Source organism: Panthera tigris, chromosome X (assembly GCF_018350195.1).
Source record: "Panthera tigris isolate Pti1 chromosome X, P.tigris_Pti1_mat1.1, whole genome shotgun sequence".
NCBI classification, from domain to species: domain Eukaryota; kingdom Metazoa; phylum Chordata; class Mammalia; order Carnivora; family Felidae; genus Panthera; species Panthera tigris.
Window position 1 is genome coordinate 52,759,527 of NC_056677.1, and position 19,289 is coordinate 52,778,815.

Here is a 19,289-nt window from a genome sequence, read left to right on the forward strand (position 1 = left end):
AAAAGCCCTATTCTGATTCTGCCCCACTCTGCTCAGAATTTCAAGGCTATCTGGCTACTGCTAACAGGATAAGGCCCAGCTTTCTAGCATAGCCTTCAAGGCCCTCCACCTACCTTTTAGGCCTCCCTGCCTGTTTTTCACTATGCAGGCCTCATTCACACTGGAGTAGACCTGCATGTTTGCAGGTCTTAATGAACCATCTCCATCCCTGTCTCATTCTGGGCCATTGCACATATTGATTTCTCTACCTGAGACATTTGGGTGTTCTTACCTCCAACTCCTGCAGTATCCCTTCTTTTAAAATGAAGTTTATCCTCAGGGACCAGTGCAAATATCACTTTGAACTGTGGTTCCTTATTTCCACAAAAGGTTTCTTTTGTTCTGCTATGGCATTTCTCATGGTCTTCTTTGTATTCCTTGTATATTATAGTTTTCTTATTATTCAATAAGTGCCTTGGGATCAGGGACTGGTCCGATAGCTCTACTCTAACTATAGTTCCTTAAATATTGTGTTCCATTGATATTGGGTGAATTGAAATAAATTATAGGAAGCTCTTTAACCCGGAATCCTTAGGCCTCCATGAGGGTCCTTGGATATAATCTGAAGTGAGAATGATCCATGAACTTGGATTGGGAAAAATTACATATTTGTTTTTACTGATCTCTCATTGAGATTTAGCTCCTCCTTCAATTATGAATATAGGCCAAAAAAAACAAAAAAACAAAAGAAGTGGTAATAATGGCAGTACCTGTGACTTTGTCACTAGTAGAAATCTACAAAAGTTTTATATCACAATTTTTTGGTGATGTTTACTTTTTATTTTATTTATTTAAAAAATTTATTATTGAAGTATAGTTGATATACAATGTTATGTTTCAGGTGTACAACATAATAATTTGACAGCTCTATATATTACTCAATTCTCTAGTTATTGTAGATTTCTCAAAGTATCACTATGCTCAACACAATGTTGAAATTACAGTAGAAATAACTAATAAGATACGGTGCTAGACATTTACTTAATATCATAAAAAGCACATATTTTTATAACTATTTCAATATAATTGGTTTACTTATATCACTTTATTTCATGTATTTATAAAAATTCCGAAAAGGGGTCCATAGACTTTACCAGACTGCCAGAAGGGTCCATGGCACAGTAAAAAGGTGACCTTATATCCCCATGCTTAGAAGTGCTCATTTAACCAACATCCTTTGAGTACCTACTGAGTCTTTGGTATTGGGAAGTAAATCTAAGTAAGGCAGAAACCTTGAGGTGATAATGAAGTCCAGTGTACTAAAAGGCCCACTGTCTCTTTTTCACCCTGTCCTATCTCCTCAAGTCATTGGTGATTTGAAGTCTCCCTTGACCCACTTCAAGGGTGATTTGAGGCTAGATGTTGAAGCCATATTCTAGCCCATTGGGCTTCATTACCCCTATCTTATGAGGGCCCATTCTACAGAGGTCACTGGATTGGCAGGAAGCCTAGGATAACACCAAGTCAAGGTGGCTAATCTTGCCTGTTGTCTCCCACTGGGGTAACTTGCCTTACTTGTTCCTGCCTTCAGGGCCTTTCCTGTCCCATTGTCAATCTTGAAATAGATTTCCTCCCTGACTCCCTGACTTCCCCAGGCCTGGTCCTCATCAGAATTGTTTAGCTGGCAAAATGGCTGTTTGACCCCCTCTTCCCCGCTAACTGACCCCTATGGTCAGGAAAGACCCAGAGGTGTCAAAGACTGATAAGACTTAATGTCTTACCCACTCCATGGGGATTTGCATTTTTGATAATTCTGTTTTTAGTCTCCCACTCAATAGTACAAGTAGTATGTCAGCATATTAGAAAATGTGGATTAGTGGGTCTTTTTTTTTAATTTAAAGAAGAGGGAACACACTCATCACCACCCTAAAACCAAGCCTGACTAACACTTAGGCATGATTCCAATTACTATCTCTCTGTGCATACTTTTTATGGAATTGAGCTCATGCACTCTTGTTGCTTTCCCTTCCTTACTTAATATTACTGAACTATTTTACTTGGGAATGAAATAGTTTTCAGAATATTTTATATGACCTTATAACAAACCATCTTGTGGCTGTACCATATAGATTACTTAAGCAAAATGTCCTATAATTTAAAGAATTAATCCATCATTTATTTTCATGGGAGATATTTTGTACTTTGATGTATGAAGGGCTTAATGTATCAGTTTAAATTATGAGGTTTGGATTTAGATCAGAATTCAAACCCTATCTTCCCTACATCCTAGTGATATGACTTTAGATAACATTTATTTCTTTATCTTCATTATTTATTCAATATGGAGATAACATTATCTACTTCACAAAGTGATTGTTTATATTAAATGGGCTAGTGCACACGAATCGCCTTGTGAGTACCAAGTTTCCATACATGAAAACTACTGCATATTGCTACTAATATTACCATCAGTACCAAATTTTCAGCCAAAGTAAAAAATCTGTACTGATGAAACTTCAGCTATCATTGACCTGAGATGGGGGATCTACTCATAAAAGTGGAAGGTATTTTATTCCAGTGCCTATAAAATCATATATGTAACTACCTGTTGTTTTCATCAGTGCCTGTTTCTGTCCCTTATCCCTCTGCTGACTTGGCTTTGGTAACACTTCTGTGCAATGGACAACTACCTTTGCTGAGGCCCCTTTCCACTTTTGTTCTTAGGGAGACCAATAATTCAGGAGGTACTAACAATGCAAGTCAGTATATAGAACCATAGACAGTGGAACTGAAATGGTCATCACCTAGTGTAATTGACTTCTTTCCTTGCATTACTACTGTTGTACAGATGAGGTGAACTAAGGCCCAGGAAGGAGATAAGCCAGTATATTGAGCCAGGTACAGTGCTAGGCTTGGAACCCAGTGTTCTTTATCTTGCCCTTAACTTGCGTCTGCAAAGACCAGTGCTGTAGATAATTCAGGCTGTGGATCAGAGGTGGGAGGAGAATGGTGTGGGTTTACAGCTGGCTGATATAGGTGGGGAAGGCTTCCTGGAAGAAGTACAATCAACAGTTGCTTCCTCTTGATAGTAGGCTGATTTGCATTTATCTGTTTGCCCCTTGGTAAGCATTGCTCTGTGGCTATGTTTTTTTCTCTTCAGTAAGCTGCTTGGGAGCCAAGGCTGCGTTATTGTTTGTCTAAATATTCTCCTTTCCTTCCCACCAATATCTAAGTTGCTCAGGTTCTTAGCATACTACTAGTTCCCTCTTCTTGGTTGAACAGATACACTTGTCCCAGGCTCTGCTAAGCACAGACCCAGACAACTAACTTGCCTCCTTTGGTCTCATTCTAGATCAATGTGCGTGTGACCACCATGGATGCAGAGCTGGAGTTTGCTATCCAGCCCAACACCACTGGGAAACAGCTGTTTGATCAAGTAAGAGAGGGACTATTTGTTTCTTACCCTTTTCCACTTCTCCTAATAATTCCCACCACAATGCCCACTTCTTGGGAATCTCTTCTCCTACATGCTCCTCTAAGATAGGTCAAAAGAAAGGCTGACCCATGCCTTAATAATAAAGGCAAAGTTCAACTTTGGCAGCCTGCTCCTTGGATGTCCCCGATTAATCCTATCCTTGGTCCTGAACATGGAAGAAAAGAGAAGCAAGCAGGGTCTGACTCTGCTAGATGCTCTAAAAATGTTAACACATGGAGCCTTACTCTCAAGTTGGAAAGATATAAGTGATCTCTTCCCCCATTTTAATGACGAGACTCAGAAATTAAGTAGCTTTTTGTATCTAGCTGGTATTTGGCTGGGATTTGAATGCTACATTCTAGTCACTGCACCCCATGGCCCCTGTCACATATTTTTGTTTTTGTTTTGCTTCCTAGTAGAAGGAAACCAAGTTATTCTCCTTGAGGTAGTATGCCCTCAAAAGAATATTGGAACTTAGGGTACCACTGGGAGTGATGAATACATTATGAGGGTACTTCATAACCTGCAGTCATGCCATGGAGTTAATGTTGAAGTCTCATTCCCATCTCTAACTCAAGGGGTGTCCCTTCACTATTATCATAAGGGATGTGCTATATAATGTAAAAGCCAGGTGGGGGCCATAGAATCTTTCAGCATTCAAAGACTCTCCAAGGGCCAAGGGAATGTGCCATCTGTGACCAGACTTCCAGGAGTGAAATTGTATTCCCATTTCCAGAGGCTGAGATCCCTTTAGATGGGCCATTACCCCATTTCTCCTCCACTTTCTGGTGAGGTGGGGTCTGATATTGTCTAGGATGTTGGCACCACATCCTTGATGGATTTTCTAGGCCCTCTTGCTTCGCTTTCTCTTTTTCCCTCTGAGTTCCTCTATTGTCTAAGAACTTCCCCAGAGCTGGGGAGGGAAAGGAAGAAAGTCTCCTTTGGACTTTTCTCAGACTTCTTCCCAGATCCCTGGATCTACACATCACCCTTTTCAAGCCAAATGATGCCATCTCCTGATGTCAACATTGGGGGCTTTGTTCATTTGCTTTGGAGGGGTATAACTGTAGAGGGAGGGTGAAGAAGGCATAATTTAGACCCTAGGGCAGAAAAAATTCTTGAACAAAGAATTAACTTATTAACTTATTAACTTCAGAAAGCCAAAAGGCATGGTAATTCTTTGTTAGCGTTGGTTTGATTTGTGTACCGTGGGTGTTGTTCTGTAGGAAGCCCAGATGGTGGGGAACCCTAGCCAGATGGTATGATAGTTGTGAAAGCTACTACTTCCCAAACAAAACCTTTGACAGACTTGAATCTTTCATGCTGGCTGGGGAGAGGAAAGGGAGAAAACCAGGAAGTTCATAACTTCTCATTGGGAAAATCAGTGTTGTTTTGAGAAATATCATTTATTGAGCACTTACTATGGACTAGCCTTGGCTAAGTGCTTTAATCCTTACAATGATCCTGCCTATGAGAGATATAATATACTCTAGATTATGCAGTTTAGTAAGTTATAACATGGAGTTTTAAATACAAATCTGACTAAAAAACTGTAGTTTTCCCACTGCAATATTCTGCAGGGTGAATGAGGCTGTTTGGGTTGAGAAGACTCAAGAGAAGATGTGTTTTCTGCTTTGAGATCTCTGAAGGACTGTCATAGGAAGGAGGAAACAGTAATGTTCTGTGAGGTCAGATGGGGAAGAGCTGGGATCCCATGGGTGAAAAGGGGAAAAATATTTGAACTCAGACAAGAAGTTGAACATCTGGAACTCTTGGGGTTAGTGCAGGTCTGGATGGGGATCCACAGAGGTATGTTTCCACACGCTACTGGGGGATATGATCTTTTCCTTCTAACTTGATGAGTCATAAGGGAAGGTGTCCATTCCATCTGGGCTTTGAAACCCATTATTCAAGGAGGCCCTCCTGGTGGAATTGGGGCCTCAGAGGAAGGAGCTGGGAGGAATTTCTTGGGAGGAATTTACCAAAGCTCTGGAGCCATCTTGGAACCCAGAAGTTGTCTGGCCAGTGACTAGAGAGGAAGCTAATTAGAGAGGAAGCACCCTCTTTGGCACCAGTAATACATAACATGCAACAATGGGAAGTCATAGCTTGAGGAGACAGAAGACCTGATTGGAAAGGGAAGTGTAGCCCCTAGTTCCTCCGTTTACTTTTGTTTCTTCTTGTGAGTGTGCACAAGAGTGTGGGCAATTCTGTCACCTACCACCACTTCTAAAGCCTGAGATTCTTCCAAGGGCTCTTTTTTAAAGTTTGTTTGTTTGTTTGTTTATTTAGAGAGACAGAGAAAGGCAGAGAGAGGGAGCATGAGCAGGGGAGAGGCAGAGAGAGAAGGAGAGAGAATCTCAAGCAGGCTTCGCACTGTCAGCACAGATGTGGGGCTCAAAACCATGAACTATGAGATCATGACCTGAGCTAAGATCAAGAGATGGATACTCAACTGACTGATCCATCCTGGTGCACATCCAGAAAGGCTCTTGATTATGTAGGTGCCACTAAGGGGCAATGTTGTGACCATGAGTTCCACTTTGAGAACCCATTGCTGGCTCCACCCCAGCCAGGGCCTCTAGCTTAACCAGCCCCTTCTCTTTAAGATTTTGACCTCTGCAATAAAGGTGAAATCTCAGAGCATTAATTTTTAATTGACTGATTTACTATTGACTGAAAGTCTACTGTGTCTCAAGAAAAATCTCTAAACCTATCAAACACCATCTCTGTCTTTAAGGAACTTGGAGTTCTTTGCCTATAGAAACAGAGAAAAGTAAATGAAACTTTCTTTCCAGATAGAACAAAACACCCTTGAGGTTAAGGTTGTGTATAGAGGTGGTGCACAGTGTATAAAGCATGGGATTTGGTGTCAGCCTTGGGTTCAAATTCTGTCCTGCTTGAATGGCTCATTTAGCCTCTTAGGACTTTACTTTTTTCAGTAAAGTTGTAATCAAACTAATTTCACAAATTTTGTGGTCTTATTTAATCCTCAAATAAGTAAAGTGTCTGGCATACAGCAGACATTTGAGTGTTGGTTGTTCTTATTAAGGGCTAAGTAAGTAGTAGAAATTACCCTGGGAGTTCAGATAAAGAGCCATTAAATCAGGAAGATTTTCTGGCTCAGTAAATTCCTTAGGGTTTGTGGACTCTGCATTGAAGGCAACAACATTTTCTTCTCTTCCTTCCATTTTTAGTTTATAAAATAACTAACATTTATTATTATAATACTAATATCTCCATCTTATAGATGAGGGGCAGAGGCTTAGAGCAGGGGGGAAGACCTATTTAAGGTCAGATAGCTAGGAAGTGATATAGTGGCTTGAATCAAGGCATATATCTTTTCCAGTTTTCCCAGTGCTTTTTGTCAGCTATATCCTCTGAGACCTCCCCTTTCTTTACCTGTTCCTATTCTAAGTGGAGTAAATTTGTCCCTAAACTTAGATTCCTAGCTGAGTGTGGTCTATCCACTTGAACTGCCACTTGAACACAGGCAGTGTAGGGCAGCAGAAACAGCATTGGTAGCAACCCCTACTAGAACTTTTCAGTTTGTGTGTTGATTTGCTTTCAGATGGGTGGTTGATAGAGCTTCTGCCAAGCCTATAATGGGATCTCAGTGGGCTTCAGGTGTTTGGGCATTGACAGAATTTTGCACATAATTTTTCATGCAGTTTTCCTTTTGAAGCTCCAGTCTTGCTTCCCAATCCTGATCTGGGATTCTGAAGTGGCTGATTACATCACTTGTTGGTTTTCTCAGATAGATGCATGGGGGTTATTGAAAGGAGGGTTCTGGGCTCCAGAATTTACCTCATCTCCCCTCCCATCCATAGACCTCAGATGTAAGCAGCATTCACATGCAGAGGAGTGACAAAAGAGGGTTCTTTCTTACATTCAGATGCTCCTAGAAATTAGTGAGGATTTTCTCAGAGGCAAATCTCTTCTCCTCACTGGACCTCAGTTTTCTAGTTTATGAGGCTTGGACTCTATAATGCTGCACAGTCTGTTGTGGGAGTTTGTGTTGTGTGGCTCAATAGAATTCACAGTCAGTGTATATAACTGGTTTTAGGAGGTACACAGAGCTGTGAGATGAATTTGATTTAGTATCTTGGACCATCAATTTTACTTGTAGATGTTATCTATATCATTAGTAAAACATTTAAGGAGTAGATGTAAAATGTGCACATGTGATTAAGATTAAACCTGAGGCTACAAAGAAATTCTGGCTTGAAGCCATCTACTTACATCCCCTGGGATATACTACCCTTTTGTGTCCTCTGAGTATATGTATTTATTATTTTCTGCTGTTTATATATTTATTCCATGGCAGATTTGAGAAATGTTAGCTCAGGCCAGGTAAGTTGGCAGTCTGGGGTCAAAGGGAACCAAGAAAGATTTTTTTTTCTTTTTTTTATAAGAAATGGAACCATTTCTCAGAGTGGAATGGTAAGGACCCTAGTCACTGCAGCAGCAGATGTTGTTCCTGGAACCATAACCTAGATACTCTTTCCCACTAGAAGATGGGGTTTCCATTTTGTCTGGAGTGGAAGTCTCAGCTGGAAGCAAAGCTGGAAGCAAGGGAAGCTTGGCCTCATTTGGAGACAAGAGTTGCCTGAACAAATGATTCCCAGCACCCTGTGGACCTTAATTGGAGACTTCCTTATAGCCTGTAGTCTAGGGGTCATCTGTTTTATCCTTTGTTCTTTTTCAGTCTCAATTCTGACCTTAGATCACATTTCCTTCCCTCCACACCCTCATTTCCTCACTTTGGGACTTCATTGGAAGCCAAGAGATATTGCTCATTTCTCCAAAGCCTTGGAGCCTAAGGAAATGGAAAATTTATATGCATCTGATTTCTCTGTGTTTGAAAAGGAAAAAGCAGAGCTCAGAGAGATTAAAATTCCTTACTGATCCTGAAATCTTTTTTTGTTTTTGTTTTTGTTTTTTGACATCACCTTAGCTGTTATTTGTCCAACTTCTCCTCAGAGATATCCCAGATCCTAGAACTATTTTGAGTCCTGTGGTCTTCCTCTTATTACACTCCTACCCATCCTTCTAGTAAAACGAACAATGTGGTACAAAACAAGGCTAAGGAGTTCACTCCTGGGACCTCTACAACTGGCTATGTTGTCTGTACCTGCCTTACTCCCTTTTAATTCTGGTGTCTCTGAACCTCTACAGTTGGTAGACCCAACTTGCTGCCCTACCAGTTCTGTCCCAGTCTGCCACTCCATGACCTAGCATCCTGGCCCTAATCTTCTGCATCTTCAGTGTGTCTCTCTCTCTCCTGGGGCTGACCTACTTCTTCCCACCAATTGCATCTGGACCCACTATCATTCTGCAACCCTGTGAAAATCATCAGAACTGTTAATTGGGCTCTATCTTAGATGTAGGATTAGATAATAGTGCTTTAAATAATCTTTTCTGTCCATGCCCTGCCTCTATCCTCCACAAAAGATGCCAATATCACATTTCAACATGAGCATTTTGTATTCTACATCTAAAACCTATAGGGAATTCCTTTTCACTGTTAACTTAGACTCAGGGACTCACCTTGCCTTTGAATCCTGGAAGTCTTTTTATCTTTTCTCATCCCATGTCCCCCACAACTTATCTTTTCTAAACATGTTCATAGTTACCCAAGTCAGCAAGAGGTAGGTGGGAAATGGGACAGTATTTCTTAGTCATTTAAAAATAAACCTAATTAGTAGACTGAACTTGAGGTAAGAAAGAGACTAGTCAAGCCATATGAGTTGTAGTAGATGGAAAAGCTTGATAGATGAAGAAGCTAAGTCCCAGAGAGGGAAATGTGCTGCATAAAGATCACACACCAAATCAGAGACAGGTGAGACTTTCACTCAGGTTTATTCATGCCTTATTCAAGCTGTGAAAGGGAAGGTTGATCACCATGCATGCCCCAGTGAGCAATGAAATTTGATGACTGGGGGATATATATGGTTTCTCTCCAAAGTGGTTGCTGACTGAACCTAGTGGGAAAGCCAGGAACCATATCTAGCTGCAGAGATGGTCAAAGCTCATTACCTTGCTTGGATATGTGGACAAAAGAGAGACAAGGCAGTTAGTCATTTGGGAACCCCAGGGATCCTAAGCCCCTATGATTTCTTGTAATTAAAAGAGAGCATGCTAGAAAAGAAAGGGTTTTAGAGTCATGCATATCAGGATTCTAGTCTAGGCTTTATGGTTGTAGGCAGGTTGCCCCCTAAGCTTTTGTTTCTTCATTTATAAAATGGAGATAATAGCTATCTCAGGGTTTTTCAGTGTTCAGTACCTGGTACATAATAGTTACTTAATAGATATGAGACCCTTTTTCCTTTGGGCCTCTGAAGTTCTAGATTGTAAGCTTTGGGAGTGAATATGGGGCCTGGCTTTGGGTGCTAGTAGAAACTTTGTGGATATAGTGGAGGTGTGTACGTGTTTGTGTGTGTGTGTGTGTGTGTGTGTGTGTGTGTGTGTGTTTTGAGGGAATATATGATTTGTTCACAAGGAAGGGTATTATAAATATTGGGTTTTTCTTTCCTGTTTCTATCTCCAGGTACATTTCTTCACCTCACTCTCCTATCTCCCCTGCCCATGCCTCAAGGTAGTCAGCATAACCAATTAGGGTGTGGCTCAACTTTATTGCCTCCATCTCCAGTGATGGGCATTCTGGGTTCAGCTGCCAGCTAGAACCATTAACATGCTAATGTCAGGGACTGGAAAACAAACCCCATCTCCTGGCTGCTCTCCCTTTCCTACCCATTTCTCAGCCACAAGGCCCACAACACAAGGGGCCCCTTAGCCACTATACATACTGAGGTACTCACCATGTTTCTACCCTCTTTCCCACTCTCAACCTGTGTGAGTGGTAAGGGGAGTCATGAATAGCCTCAAATCAGGGCTGGAAAGAAGCATCTCAGCACCCAGACACAGCACATCTTTGGAGTATATAGATACCACAATGCCTGTTATGTCTCCCCAAACATTATTTCTTGGGCATTGTAAATGGGACTCAGTTAAAAGAGTGTGGGCATATTCGTACTTGCTAAAGATAAAGGAACAATCCAGCAGAACAAGATATAGGAGTTAAACCAACAATTTCTACTTCCAGCCTTTAATTCATCCTGGGAGTGGAAAGGCACATGACATCATAGAGGGAAGAAGTGGCAGAAAGCACTGGATTTGAATGTGTTTGGAGTCAAACAGACCTGATTCTGCTACTCACTAACTGAACTTTCACTTCTTGCAACCTTATTTTCACTATAAATTTGGGCTAATTGTAAATATATCACAGGGCTTGTGAAAATTAAAGAAGATAATGGATATAACGTTTTTGATGTGTGGTAGTGGTTATAAGTAATAGGCCTGTTCCCTACCTCAGCGGAAGTATCTTGTGCAAAAGAGATGCTGACATCATTTCTTGACTGCTGCCCAAGTGTATTTCCTTGCCAGACCCTGGACACCTTATGTACTTTAAAATCAGGGACCAGGGGCGCCTGGGTGGCTCAGTTGGTTAAGTGTCTGACACTTTGTTTTTGCTCAGGACATGATCTCATGGATTCATGAGTTCGAGCCCCATGTCGGGCTCTGTGCTGACAGTGCAGAGCCTGCTTGTGATTCTCTGTCTCCCTCTCTTTCTGCCCCTCCCCCACTTGTACTGTCTCTCTCAAATAAATATTTTTTTTTAATTAAAAAAAAATAAAGTCAGGGACCAATCAACTGATGAATGGATAAAGAAGATATGATATATATGTATGTATGTGTATATATATATATATATATATATATAATATATAGTGGAACATACATATACATATATATATATATATACACATATATACATATATGCATATATATATATAGTGGAATATTACTCAGCCATGAAAAATGAAATATTGCCATTTGCAGTGATGTGGATGGAACTAGAATGTATTATGCTAAGCAAAATAAGTCAGTCACAAAAAGACAAATACCATATGATTTCACTCATATGTGGAATTTAAGAAACAAACAGATGAACATGGGGGAAGAGAAGGAAAAATAAAATAAGAGAAAAACAGAGAGGGAGGCAAACGATAAGAGACTCTTAACTATAGAGAACAAACTGAGGGTTGCTAGGGGGGAGGTGGGAGGGGGATGGGTTAAATGGGTGATGGGCATTAGGAGGCACTTGTGATGAGCCCTGGGTGTTACTGTGTAAGTGATAAATCACTAAACTCTACTCCTGAAACCAATATCACATGGTATGTTAACTAACTTGAATTTAAATAAAAACTTGGAAAAAAAATAAATTCAGGGACCATGTTGGACTTTTTTATCCTCTGTCCCTGGCACAAAGTATGTATTCAATCAGTTGTTGCTTTTTATTTTCTTTTCTAGGTGGTAAAAACTATTGGCCTGAGGGAAGTTTGGTTCTTTGGTCTGCAGTACCAGGACACTAAAAGTTTCTCTACTTGGCTGAAACTCAATAAAAAGGTAACTGTTTACCCCATTGTTGGGTTTGGAATTCATTTCTCCATTACATCTTATTCATGGGGTAATATGTGCTAGCTGGAAAATTCTGGGCTGTGTTTTTCACTGGGTGGTCCATTGACCACTAGATCAGAATAAAGGCAGAGGACCTCAGCCAAGGCAGATCTCTTGCTCTGTCTCCACTTCGACTTCTAACAGTGAGAATGGCCAACGTCCAAGGATGGAGAGACCCTTTCTTTTTTCCTGGGAGCTCTGTCTTAAACTTTGACTTGTTTTAGACCACAGCCATTAATGCCTTTTCAAGAGGGGATTAGCATCCTATTTTTTCTTGCCAAACTCAAGGGCTTTAGGAGGATTGTTCAAAAGAGAATCACTGACTCTTGAACTAGAAAGAATCTTGAGGGTCTCCTAATCTTATTTTGTCTCTGCTCCACCTGTCGACTCATACCTAACTTCCATACAGATGCTTCCCTCTTTCTTGATTTTCTATTTTTCCTCTATAGGCGTCTACACATAAGTTTATTAGCACATATTTTTTCCTCCAAGTTCTTAAATTTCAGCTAGTTAACATACAGTGTAATATTATTTTCAGGTGAAGAATTTAGTGATTCATTATTTACATACAACATCTGGTGCTCATCACAAGTACCCTCCATAATACCCATCATCTATTTAACCCATTCTTTCTTCATTTTCTATCTCAGTCGAACTCCAAATGAGATGATTTGAGTATATGTCCATTCAAGCTCATCACCTCCATGCAGTATCTCTGCAGGAACACAGTAGTCCTCCATCTCAGTATCCTCAAACTTCCCAACTTTGTCTTTGGGGATTTCCAATGTCCTGTGGCTTGTGTTTCTGATTGTGTCTAGGGGATAGGTGCCCCACCCTCTGCTGGCAAAGTCTTCTTTTCCAGAGGAGTGGAGACATTTGCTGGGCAAATGTGGAGCTCTCAAGAGCCAACTTCAGGTTTTAAAAAGCATTCTAGTTTGTTATCTTGCTTAGCCAATTCCCAGGGCTCAATGATACATACTGGTTTTTACTTTGCTAACTTACAGTGTTGGGGGAGACTTAAAAGAGGAGCTTTCTTAAGCCTAACCTCAAAATTTGGGGGCAGTTGGATATATTGTCAGATGGTGGGATCTTAAAGGCTTATGATCATTAGTGGGTCTTAGGTCATTTCAGGAAGGAATCTCTGAAGGGAAGCAATTAGGGACATGAGATTGGGTCCCCAAGTGAAAGCAATGTGTCTCCTTTCTGAATTACCAAAACAATTGTCCCCTGGCTCTTTGGGATTACCCAAATTGATGATCGTTCAGTGTTTCTCCCCATCCTACAGCCAAAATATTTTTTTGAGAGCCCATAACCTCTTATTACCCCCAGGTGACTGCCCAGGATGTGAGGAAGGAAAGCCCCCTACTCTTCAAGTTCCGAGCTAAGTTCTACCCTGAGGATGTATCTGAGGAATTGATCCAGGACATCACCCAGCGCCTGTTCTTCCTGCAAGTGAAGGAGGGCATTCTCAATGATGATATTTACTGCCCACCTGAGACTGCTGTGCTGCTGGCCTCCTATGCTGTCCAGTCTAAATATGGTGACTTCAATAAGGAAGTCCACAAGTCTGGCTACTTGGCTGGGGACAAGTTGCTGCCACAGAGGTAAGGTGGTGCCTTTGGCGGGAGGGGGCTGCAGTCCATGGCTGACCAATCTCTATTACACAGGGACTGCCAGATCTGTTCCTTTCCACTAGGGTCTGTCTGAGGACCATCTTATGTTGCTCAGAGAGACATATGTGCATATGGCGCCATACCCTATTGTCTCTCTGACTCTCAAAATAAAAAGTTTTTTTTTTTTCCCTCTCTGCCTGATTACAGAACTTCTTTACTCTGGAAACAGGTGCTTGTATGGATTACCAGAGACGGCTTGACATATCCTATCCTGGTTCCATTTTCTCAATCCTTTTCACTGATTTAGACCTCTTGTATCAGAGGTTCATAGAGGAGAGAGAGAAATACCCAAGCCAGGATGTGGGGGAGTTCCAACAGTCTTTTAATATTGACAGCCAGTGTATAGAGATTTCTGCTTTTATAAACGTCAAAGCTGAATGCTCTCAAACATTCATTATTTTTGTTTTAGCATCGCGACAACACATAAAATGAATAAGGCAGGCATTATACTTATTTCCTGGCTAAGGAAATAGAGCAGGAGCACTCACTATGAAATGCCAGATCTCTCACAGCTCATTTGAAACAGAATCAGACCTGGAGCCCCAGTCTTTTGAATTTTTAACCCTGTTTTTTTCCCTACTGCATCCAATGGCCATTTTCATAAGCTTTTGGATAGAAGGGAAAGTTCTTGATTCTGGGATCCTCAGTCCCATTGGAGCTGTGGCATATGCACAACTTACCTGAAAGTGTTAGGGATAGTGGTTGTTCCCTGGAACTCTACCTGATCACTGCTTTGATGTCTGAGATGGCATATTTAAAACAAGTCTTGGGGGACCGGGGTGGCTCAGTCAGTTTAAGCATCTGACTTCAGCTCAGGTTATGATCTTGCAGTTTGTTGGTTTGTTGTTGCATCAGGCTCTGTGCTGACAGCTCAGAACCTGGAGCCTGCTTCTGATTCTGTGTGTCTCCCTCTCTCTCTGCCTCTCTCTCTCTCTGTCTCTCTCTCTCTCTCTCAAATAAACATCAAAAAAGTTAATACAAGTCTTGTTTATGATGTAGTAGATCTGGGAGGTTGAGCCTGTTAGTTTCTTCCAAAGCTATTTGAGCTCAGTTCTCTGATCACACGGGCTGTGATCTCATCCCTGAGCAATTTTCTCATAAACACAAACTATTGGTCCCACAGGGATCTAGGAGAGAGTGTCCTGACTCTTAGCCTCTCAATTCAGCACAGACTCTTGATACATTACTGCCCTACTTGGAGACCACAACATATTATTGTGTGTGTGTGTGTGTGTGTGTGTGTGTGTGTGTGTGTGTGTGTTTGAGAGAGAGAGAAAGAGAGAGAGAGAGAGAGAGAGAGAGAGAGAGAGAGAGAAGCAGGCAGAGGGGGATGGAGAGAGAGGATCTTAAGCAGGCTCCACTCCCAGCATGGAGCCTGACACAGGGCTCAATCTCACAATGTGAGTTTATGACCTGAGCCGAAATCAAGAGTTGGACACTTAACCAACTGAGCCACCCAGGTACCCCCTTAGTATTGGATTTTTTGGTTAAAACTACAAAGGAAGGTGTTTCCATTGTCTTTCTTTTCCACCCATTATTGTAACCCTCCTACATCTCAGGCAGTTCCCTATGTCTAATTAATACCTCCTGCTGTAATTTCCATCTACTTCTAATATGACTTCAGTGGGCTGACTTCCATATTTTCTTTGCATCAACCCTTCAGAGAGCTAAGTGAGCTCCCTTTTACTCCTTCATTTGGGTTTTGTGCTTGAAACTACTATCTGTTGTGTTTCCAGGGTCCTGGAGCAGCATAAACTCAACAAGGACCAGTGGGAGGAGCGGATCCAGGTGTGGCATGAGGAGCACCGGGGCATGCTTAGGTAAGCCTGCCCTGGAAACTATGGGTTCTACTGCTTTTTTTTTAAGGGAGAATGAGAGTATGTTCTGGGGGAAAAGAGGCAAAAGACTAAAGACACTGGAGATGTTGGAGATAAAAGGACAGGAATGCAATTTATAGGGGAAAGTAGAGATAGAAGGCAAATCAGGATTATTTTTGTGAATGATGGCAACTGTTAGCCCAAACAGTTTTGACTGTAAAGAAATGAAAGGGACCTCAGTATCTCTAGAGAACTTCTGGGGTACCAAGAACTTCTTCCCAACAAAGAAATGGGGAAGGAGCTCTCTAAACATGGTAAATCATTTAGGTGTTGTCTAGTTCAGGAATAAATCTTCTCATTTTGCCATCACCACACTATCTGGGCTCTGCTAAGAATATTCTTGTCAGAAGTGCAGAACAGGGATGCTGTCTTCCTGGGTCTAATTCATAGGCTCCCCTCTGTAACACCTCCGTATCTGTCATTTAGGGAAGATGCTGTCCTAGAGTATCTGAAGATTGCCCAGGACCTGGAGATGTATGGTGTGAACTACTTCAGCATCAAGAACAAGAAAGGCTCAGAGCTGTGGCTGGGGGTGGATGCTCTAGGTCTCAACATCTATGAGCAGAATGACAGGTATAGCTCAGAGGTCTCTTAGTTTATTTGGGCCACTCTGACACCTAGGGCTCATCATGAAGTAGGACTGTACCTCCTGGGTCCCACATGGGTCCCACCTTTTTCTACCTAGTTTAGATCAGCCCAAATGTTTGCACAACCTCCCAGGCCTCTAGATCTTGCATTGACTAGATTTGCAGTGTCCACTGCAGTAGTCACTGGCCACATGTGGCTGTTATGCACTTTGAAATGTGGCTACTCTTGAATTAAGATATGTTGTAAGTATAAACTATACACCAGACTTTAGAGACTTAGTGTGAAATACAGAATGTAGAATGTCTCATTAATATTTTTTAATATTAATCTACATGTTCAAATGATAGTATTTTGGATATACTGGGTTAAATGAACTGTTATTATATTTAATTCCACCCTACTTCTTTTTACTTATTTTCATATAGCTATTAGAAAATTTAAAATTACATGTGTGGTTCTCATTATATTTCCATTGGACAGCACTAGCCTAGAACCTACCTTGTGAGGGTTTATAATTAATCCCATTCCCATATGACGATTAAATACCTTTTGGCCTATAATCCCTCTTGCTACAGACATATCTCACTTGCTTATTTTTTCCCTTTTGTCTGCCCTTGGTGAGGATGGATATAATAAATTATTGTTCATGTAATTTCTGAATCTTAGAGCTCATTGTTTACATTCTCCCAGCTGTTACAACCTCGAGAGGAAGAGTCCCAATAAAATAAGGCTGGAGATTCTTGTGAGAGATTTTTATAAGGTCTATGCCTCAATAAAAAATACACACAAAAAAAAAAACAAACCTCAAAGATTGGGACAAGGAATAATATGTTGGTTGTAGTATCAGGAGGTCTTTTGTGCACCCTCAATACTGGCATCTGACCTCATGGCATAGGGTAACACTGGATCTACCTCCTTAAGGAAGAAGTTGGGCGCGTGGAGGGCAAACCACCAACCCTATATGTCCTTCTTGTCTTTCCCTTGTCCTGATGTTCTTGTTCTCTACAGACTGACTCCCAAGATAGGCTTTCCCTGGAGTGAAATCAGAAACATTTCTTTCAATGACAAGAAATTTGTCATCAAGCCCATTGACAAAAAAGCCCCGGTAAGTGATTCCTCCTACTGGCCAAGACAGGTACTTACCAAGACCTGGATAATGCTAGGAGCAATCATACCATCTTGCTCTCATTTTTCTGGCTTTTTTTTTTTTTTTTTTTTTTGTAGCGGGGAGGAGGCACAAAAGGAGATTGGCACCGGAAGGGGATTTTGATGCCAAGACATGGCTAAGAGGCATCCTGTAGCTGGTGCCGCCCTGCTACTTGTGTCTCAGGAGAAGCATGGATGAGGGAGAGCCATAGGCAATCTAAATGCTGCCTCTTAGCCACTGTCTTCTGCTGCCCTGATGCTCTAGGGGTGGAAACAGAGAGTGTATCTGTTTTTTAAAGCATCTAGGCTCCAGAAAGTTAAACTGTTCATGTACTTTGGCCTATTTTTAATTGTAAAGAAAGAATAGAGTCAGAAGTTCAGATCCAAAGATGATCCTCCAAACTTGTTTTTTGGTGTTACTTTGCTGCTGTCCTCTCAAGACTTATCGCCACAACAACCCAAGAACAAGAAAGGGCTTTGGGTCTATTCATTCCTTTAATATCCTCACTATACTTTTCACCCTTTCAGTTGCCTGTGGCTAATAAGACTGGAAAGCTGGTGATTGGGAGTAGGATAGAAAACAAAAAAACAAAAAAGAGTCTCCTCTTTTGGTGTACCTCATGTGCAACAAGGGTCAATGGCCATGCCCAGCCAGACCATTCTCATGAGGCCTCAACCATTCTTCTCCAGCCCTGAGGTCTCTGAACTTCTGCTGCTAGGCACTTTATATGTATATATATATATATATGTATATATATAATCTCATTTAACCCTCAACAGCATTGTCAGGTAGTAGCATACCAATTTTATAACTGATTAAACTGAGTTTCAGAGAGATGGAGTGATTTGCCCAAGATCACACAACTAAAATGGTAAATCTGGGATTTATACCTAAGTTATTTGACTTCTAAGGCCTGTGCTCCTTCCACTGCACACTAAGCTATATAGTAGCTTATACAGTAGTAGTTTGGGTTCAGTGGCAGAGGAGCTAGTAGTTAATCCATTATCTGATAATCTTGGTCCAGTGGTATCTGTAATAACAAACTCAGACTCACACAATTTGTGTGTGTGTGTGTGTGTGTGTGTGTGTGTGTGTGTTTATTGAAACTGCTGCTGTGTTCAACTTTCATAAGATAAAGGTAAGTAATAAAGCCAGCTGAGATCAAGGGCTTCTTTTAAAAAAAAAGGACAGCTAAGACAGTCAATGTTAAGGAGATTTAGGTATTCACGTATGTATTTACAACTTGCCTTATTCCAAAAATAATTTAAGGGGCTGTGTCTGGGATGTGCTTTTAGGAGATTACAGAAACAGTCCAGCCACCCATACTGCACTCACCAGTGTGTTATGTAGGGGTTATTGGGTCTCTAAAAGAGGCCCCTGAGATTCAGCAGGATCCCTGATTAGCAAATGTAGTCAGTTCCTATCTTTCAATTAGATTGAGGGTATTTTAGGATGCTTTCATAAGCACAAGTTGCAAGAAATTGTAGTTTGGTAGTTTTCAGAGACAAAAAACCTGGGTTCTAGTCCTGGGTCTGTTGCTAGCTTGCTATGTCACTTCAACACTCTGATAATTAATTTTCCTATTTCTAACATGAGAAAATCGGGCTAAAAAACCTTTCCTATGCTTTTGGACTTAGCTTTTCAAAAAGCAAAAGCTTATCTTCATCTGTCCCTTAAAATTCATTTTTATTATTGGTTTCCCATCAGGACTTTGTCTTTTATGCTCCCCGGCTGCGGATTAACAAGCGTATCTTGGCCCTGTGCATGGGGAACCATGAACTATACATGCGCCGCCGCAAGCCTGACACCATTGAGGTGCAGCAGATGAAGGCACAGGCCCGGGAGGAGAAGCACCAGAAACAGATGGAACGGTAGGTTCTGTGGAACTGGAGTGGAGTGGAGGCTGGAGCTGGGGAAAAGAAACTTCTCAAAGGTGTCAAATTATAAAAAACAAAAACAAAAACAAAAAACAAAGATATGAAGCCATCCTTGGATAGGTAGAGAGAGGGAGCTGTACAGGGCTGACACTT

General features: G+C 41.2%; 1 protein-coding gene across 1 annotated transcript in view; it reads left to right on the forward strand.

Moving 5' to 3' along the window:
- The window catches only part of MSN (moesin), a 64,846-nt gene that overhangs the window by 37,648 nt on the left and 7,909 nt on the right, over positions 1-19,289 (forward strand). Inside the window, exons 2-8 of the mRNA XM_007094653.3 lie at positions 3,332-3,415; positions 11,828-11,923; positions 13,304-13,578; positions 15,384-15,467; positions 15,951-16,097; positions 17,121-17,217; positions 18,967-19,130. Of these exons, the coding sequence (XP_007094715.1) occupies positions 3,332-3,415; positions 11,828-11,923; positions 13,304-13,578; positions 15,384-15,467; positions 15,951-16,097; positions 17,121-17,217; positions 18,967-19,130 (947 nt within the window). The remainder of the gene's footprint in view (positions 1-3,331; positions 3,416-11,827; positions 11,924-13,303; positions 13,579-15,383; positions 15,468-15,950; positions 16,098-17,120; positions 17,218-18,966; positions 19,131-19,289) is intronic.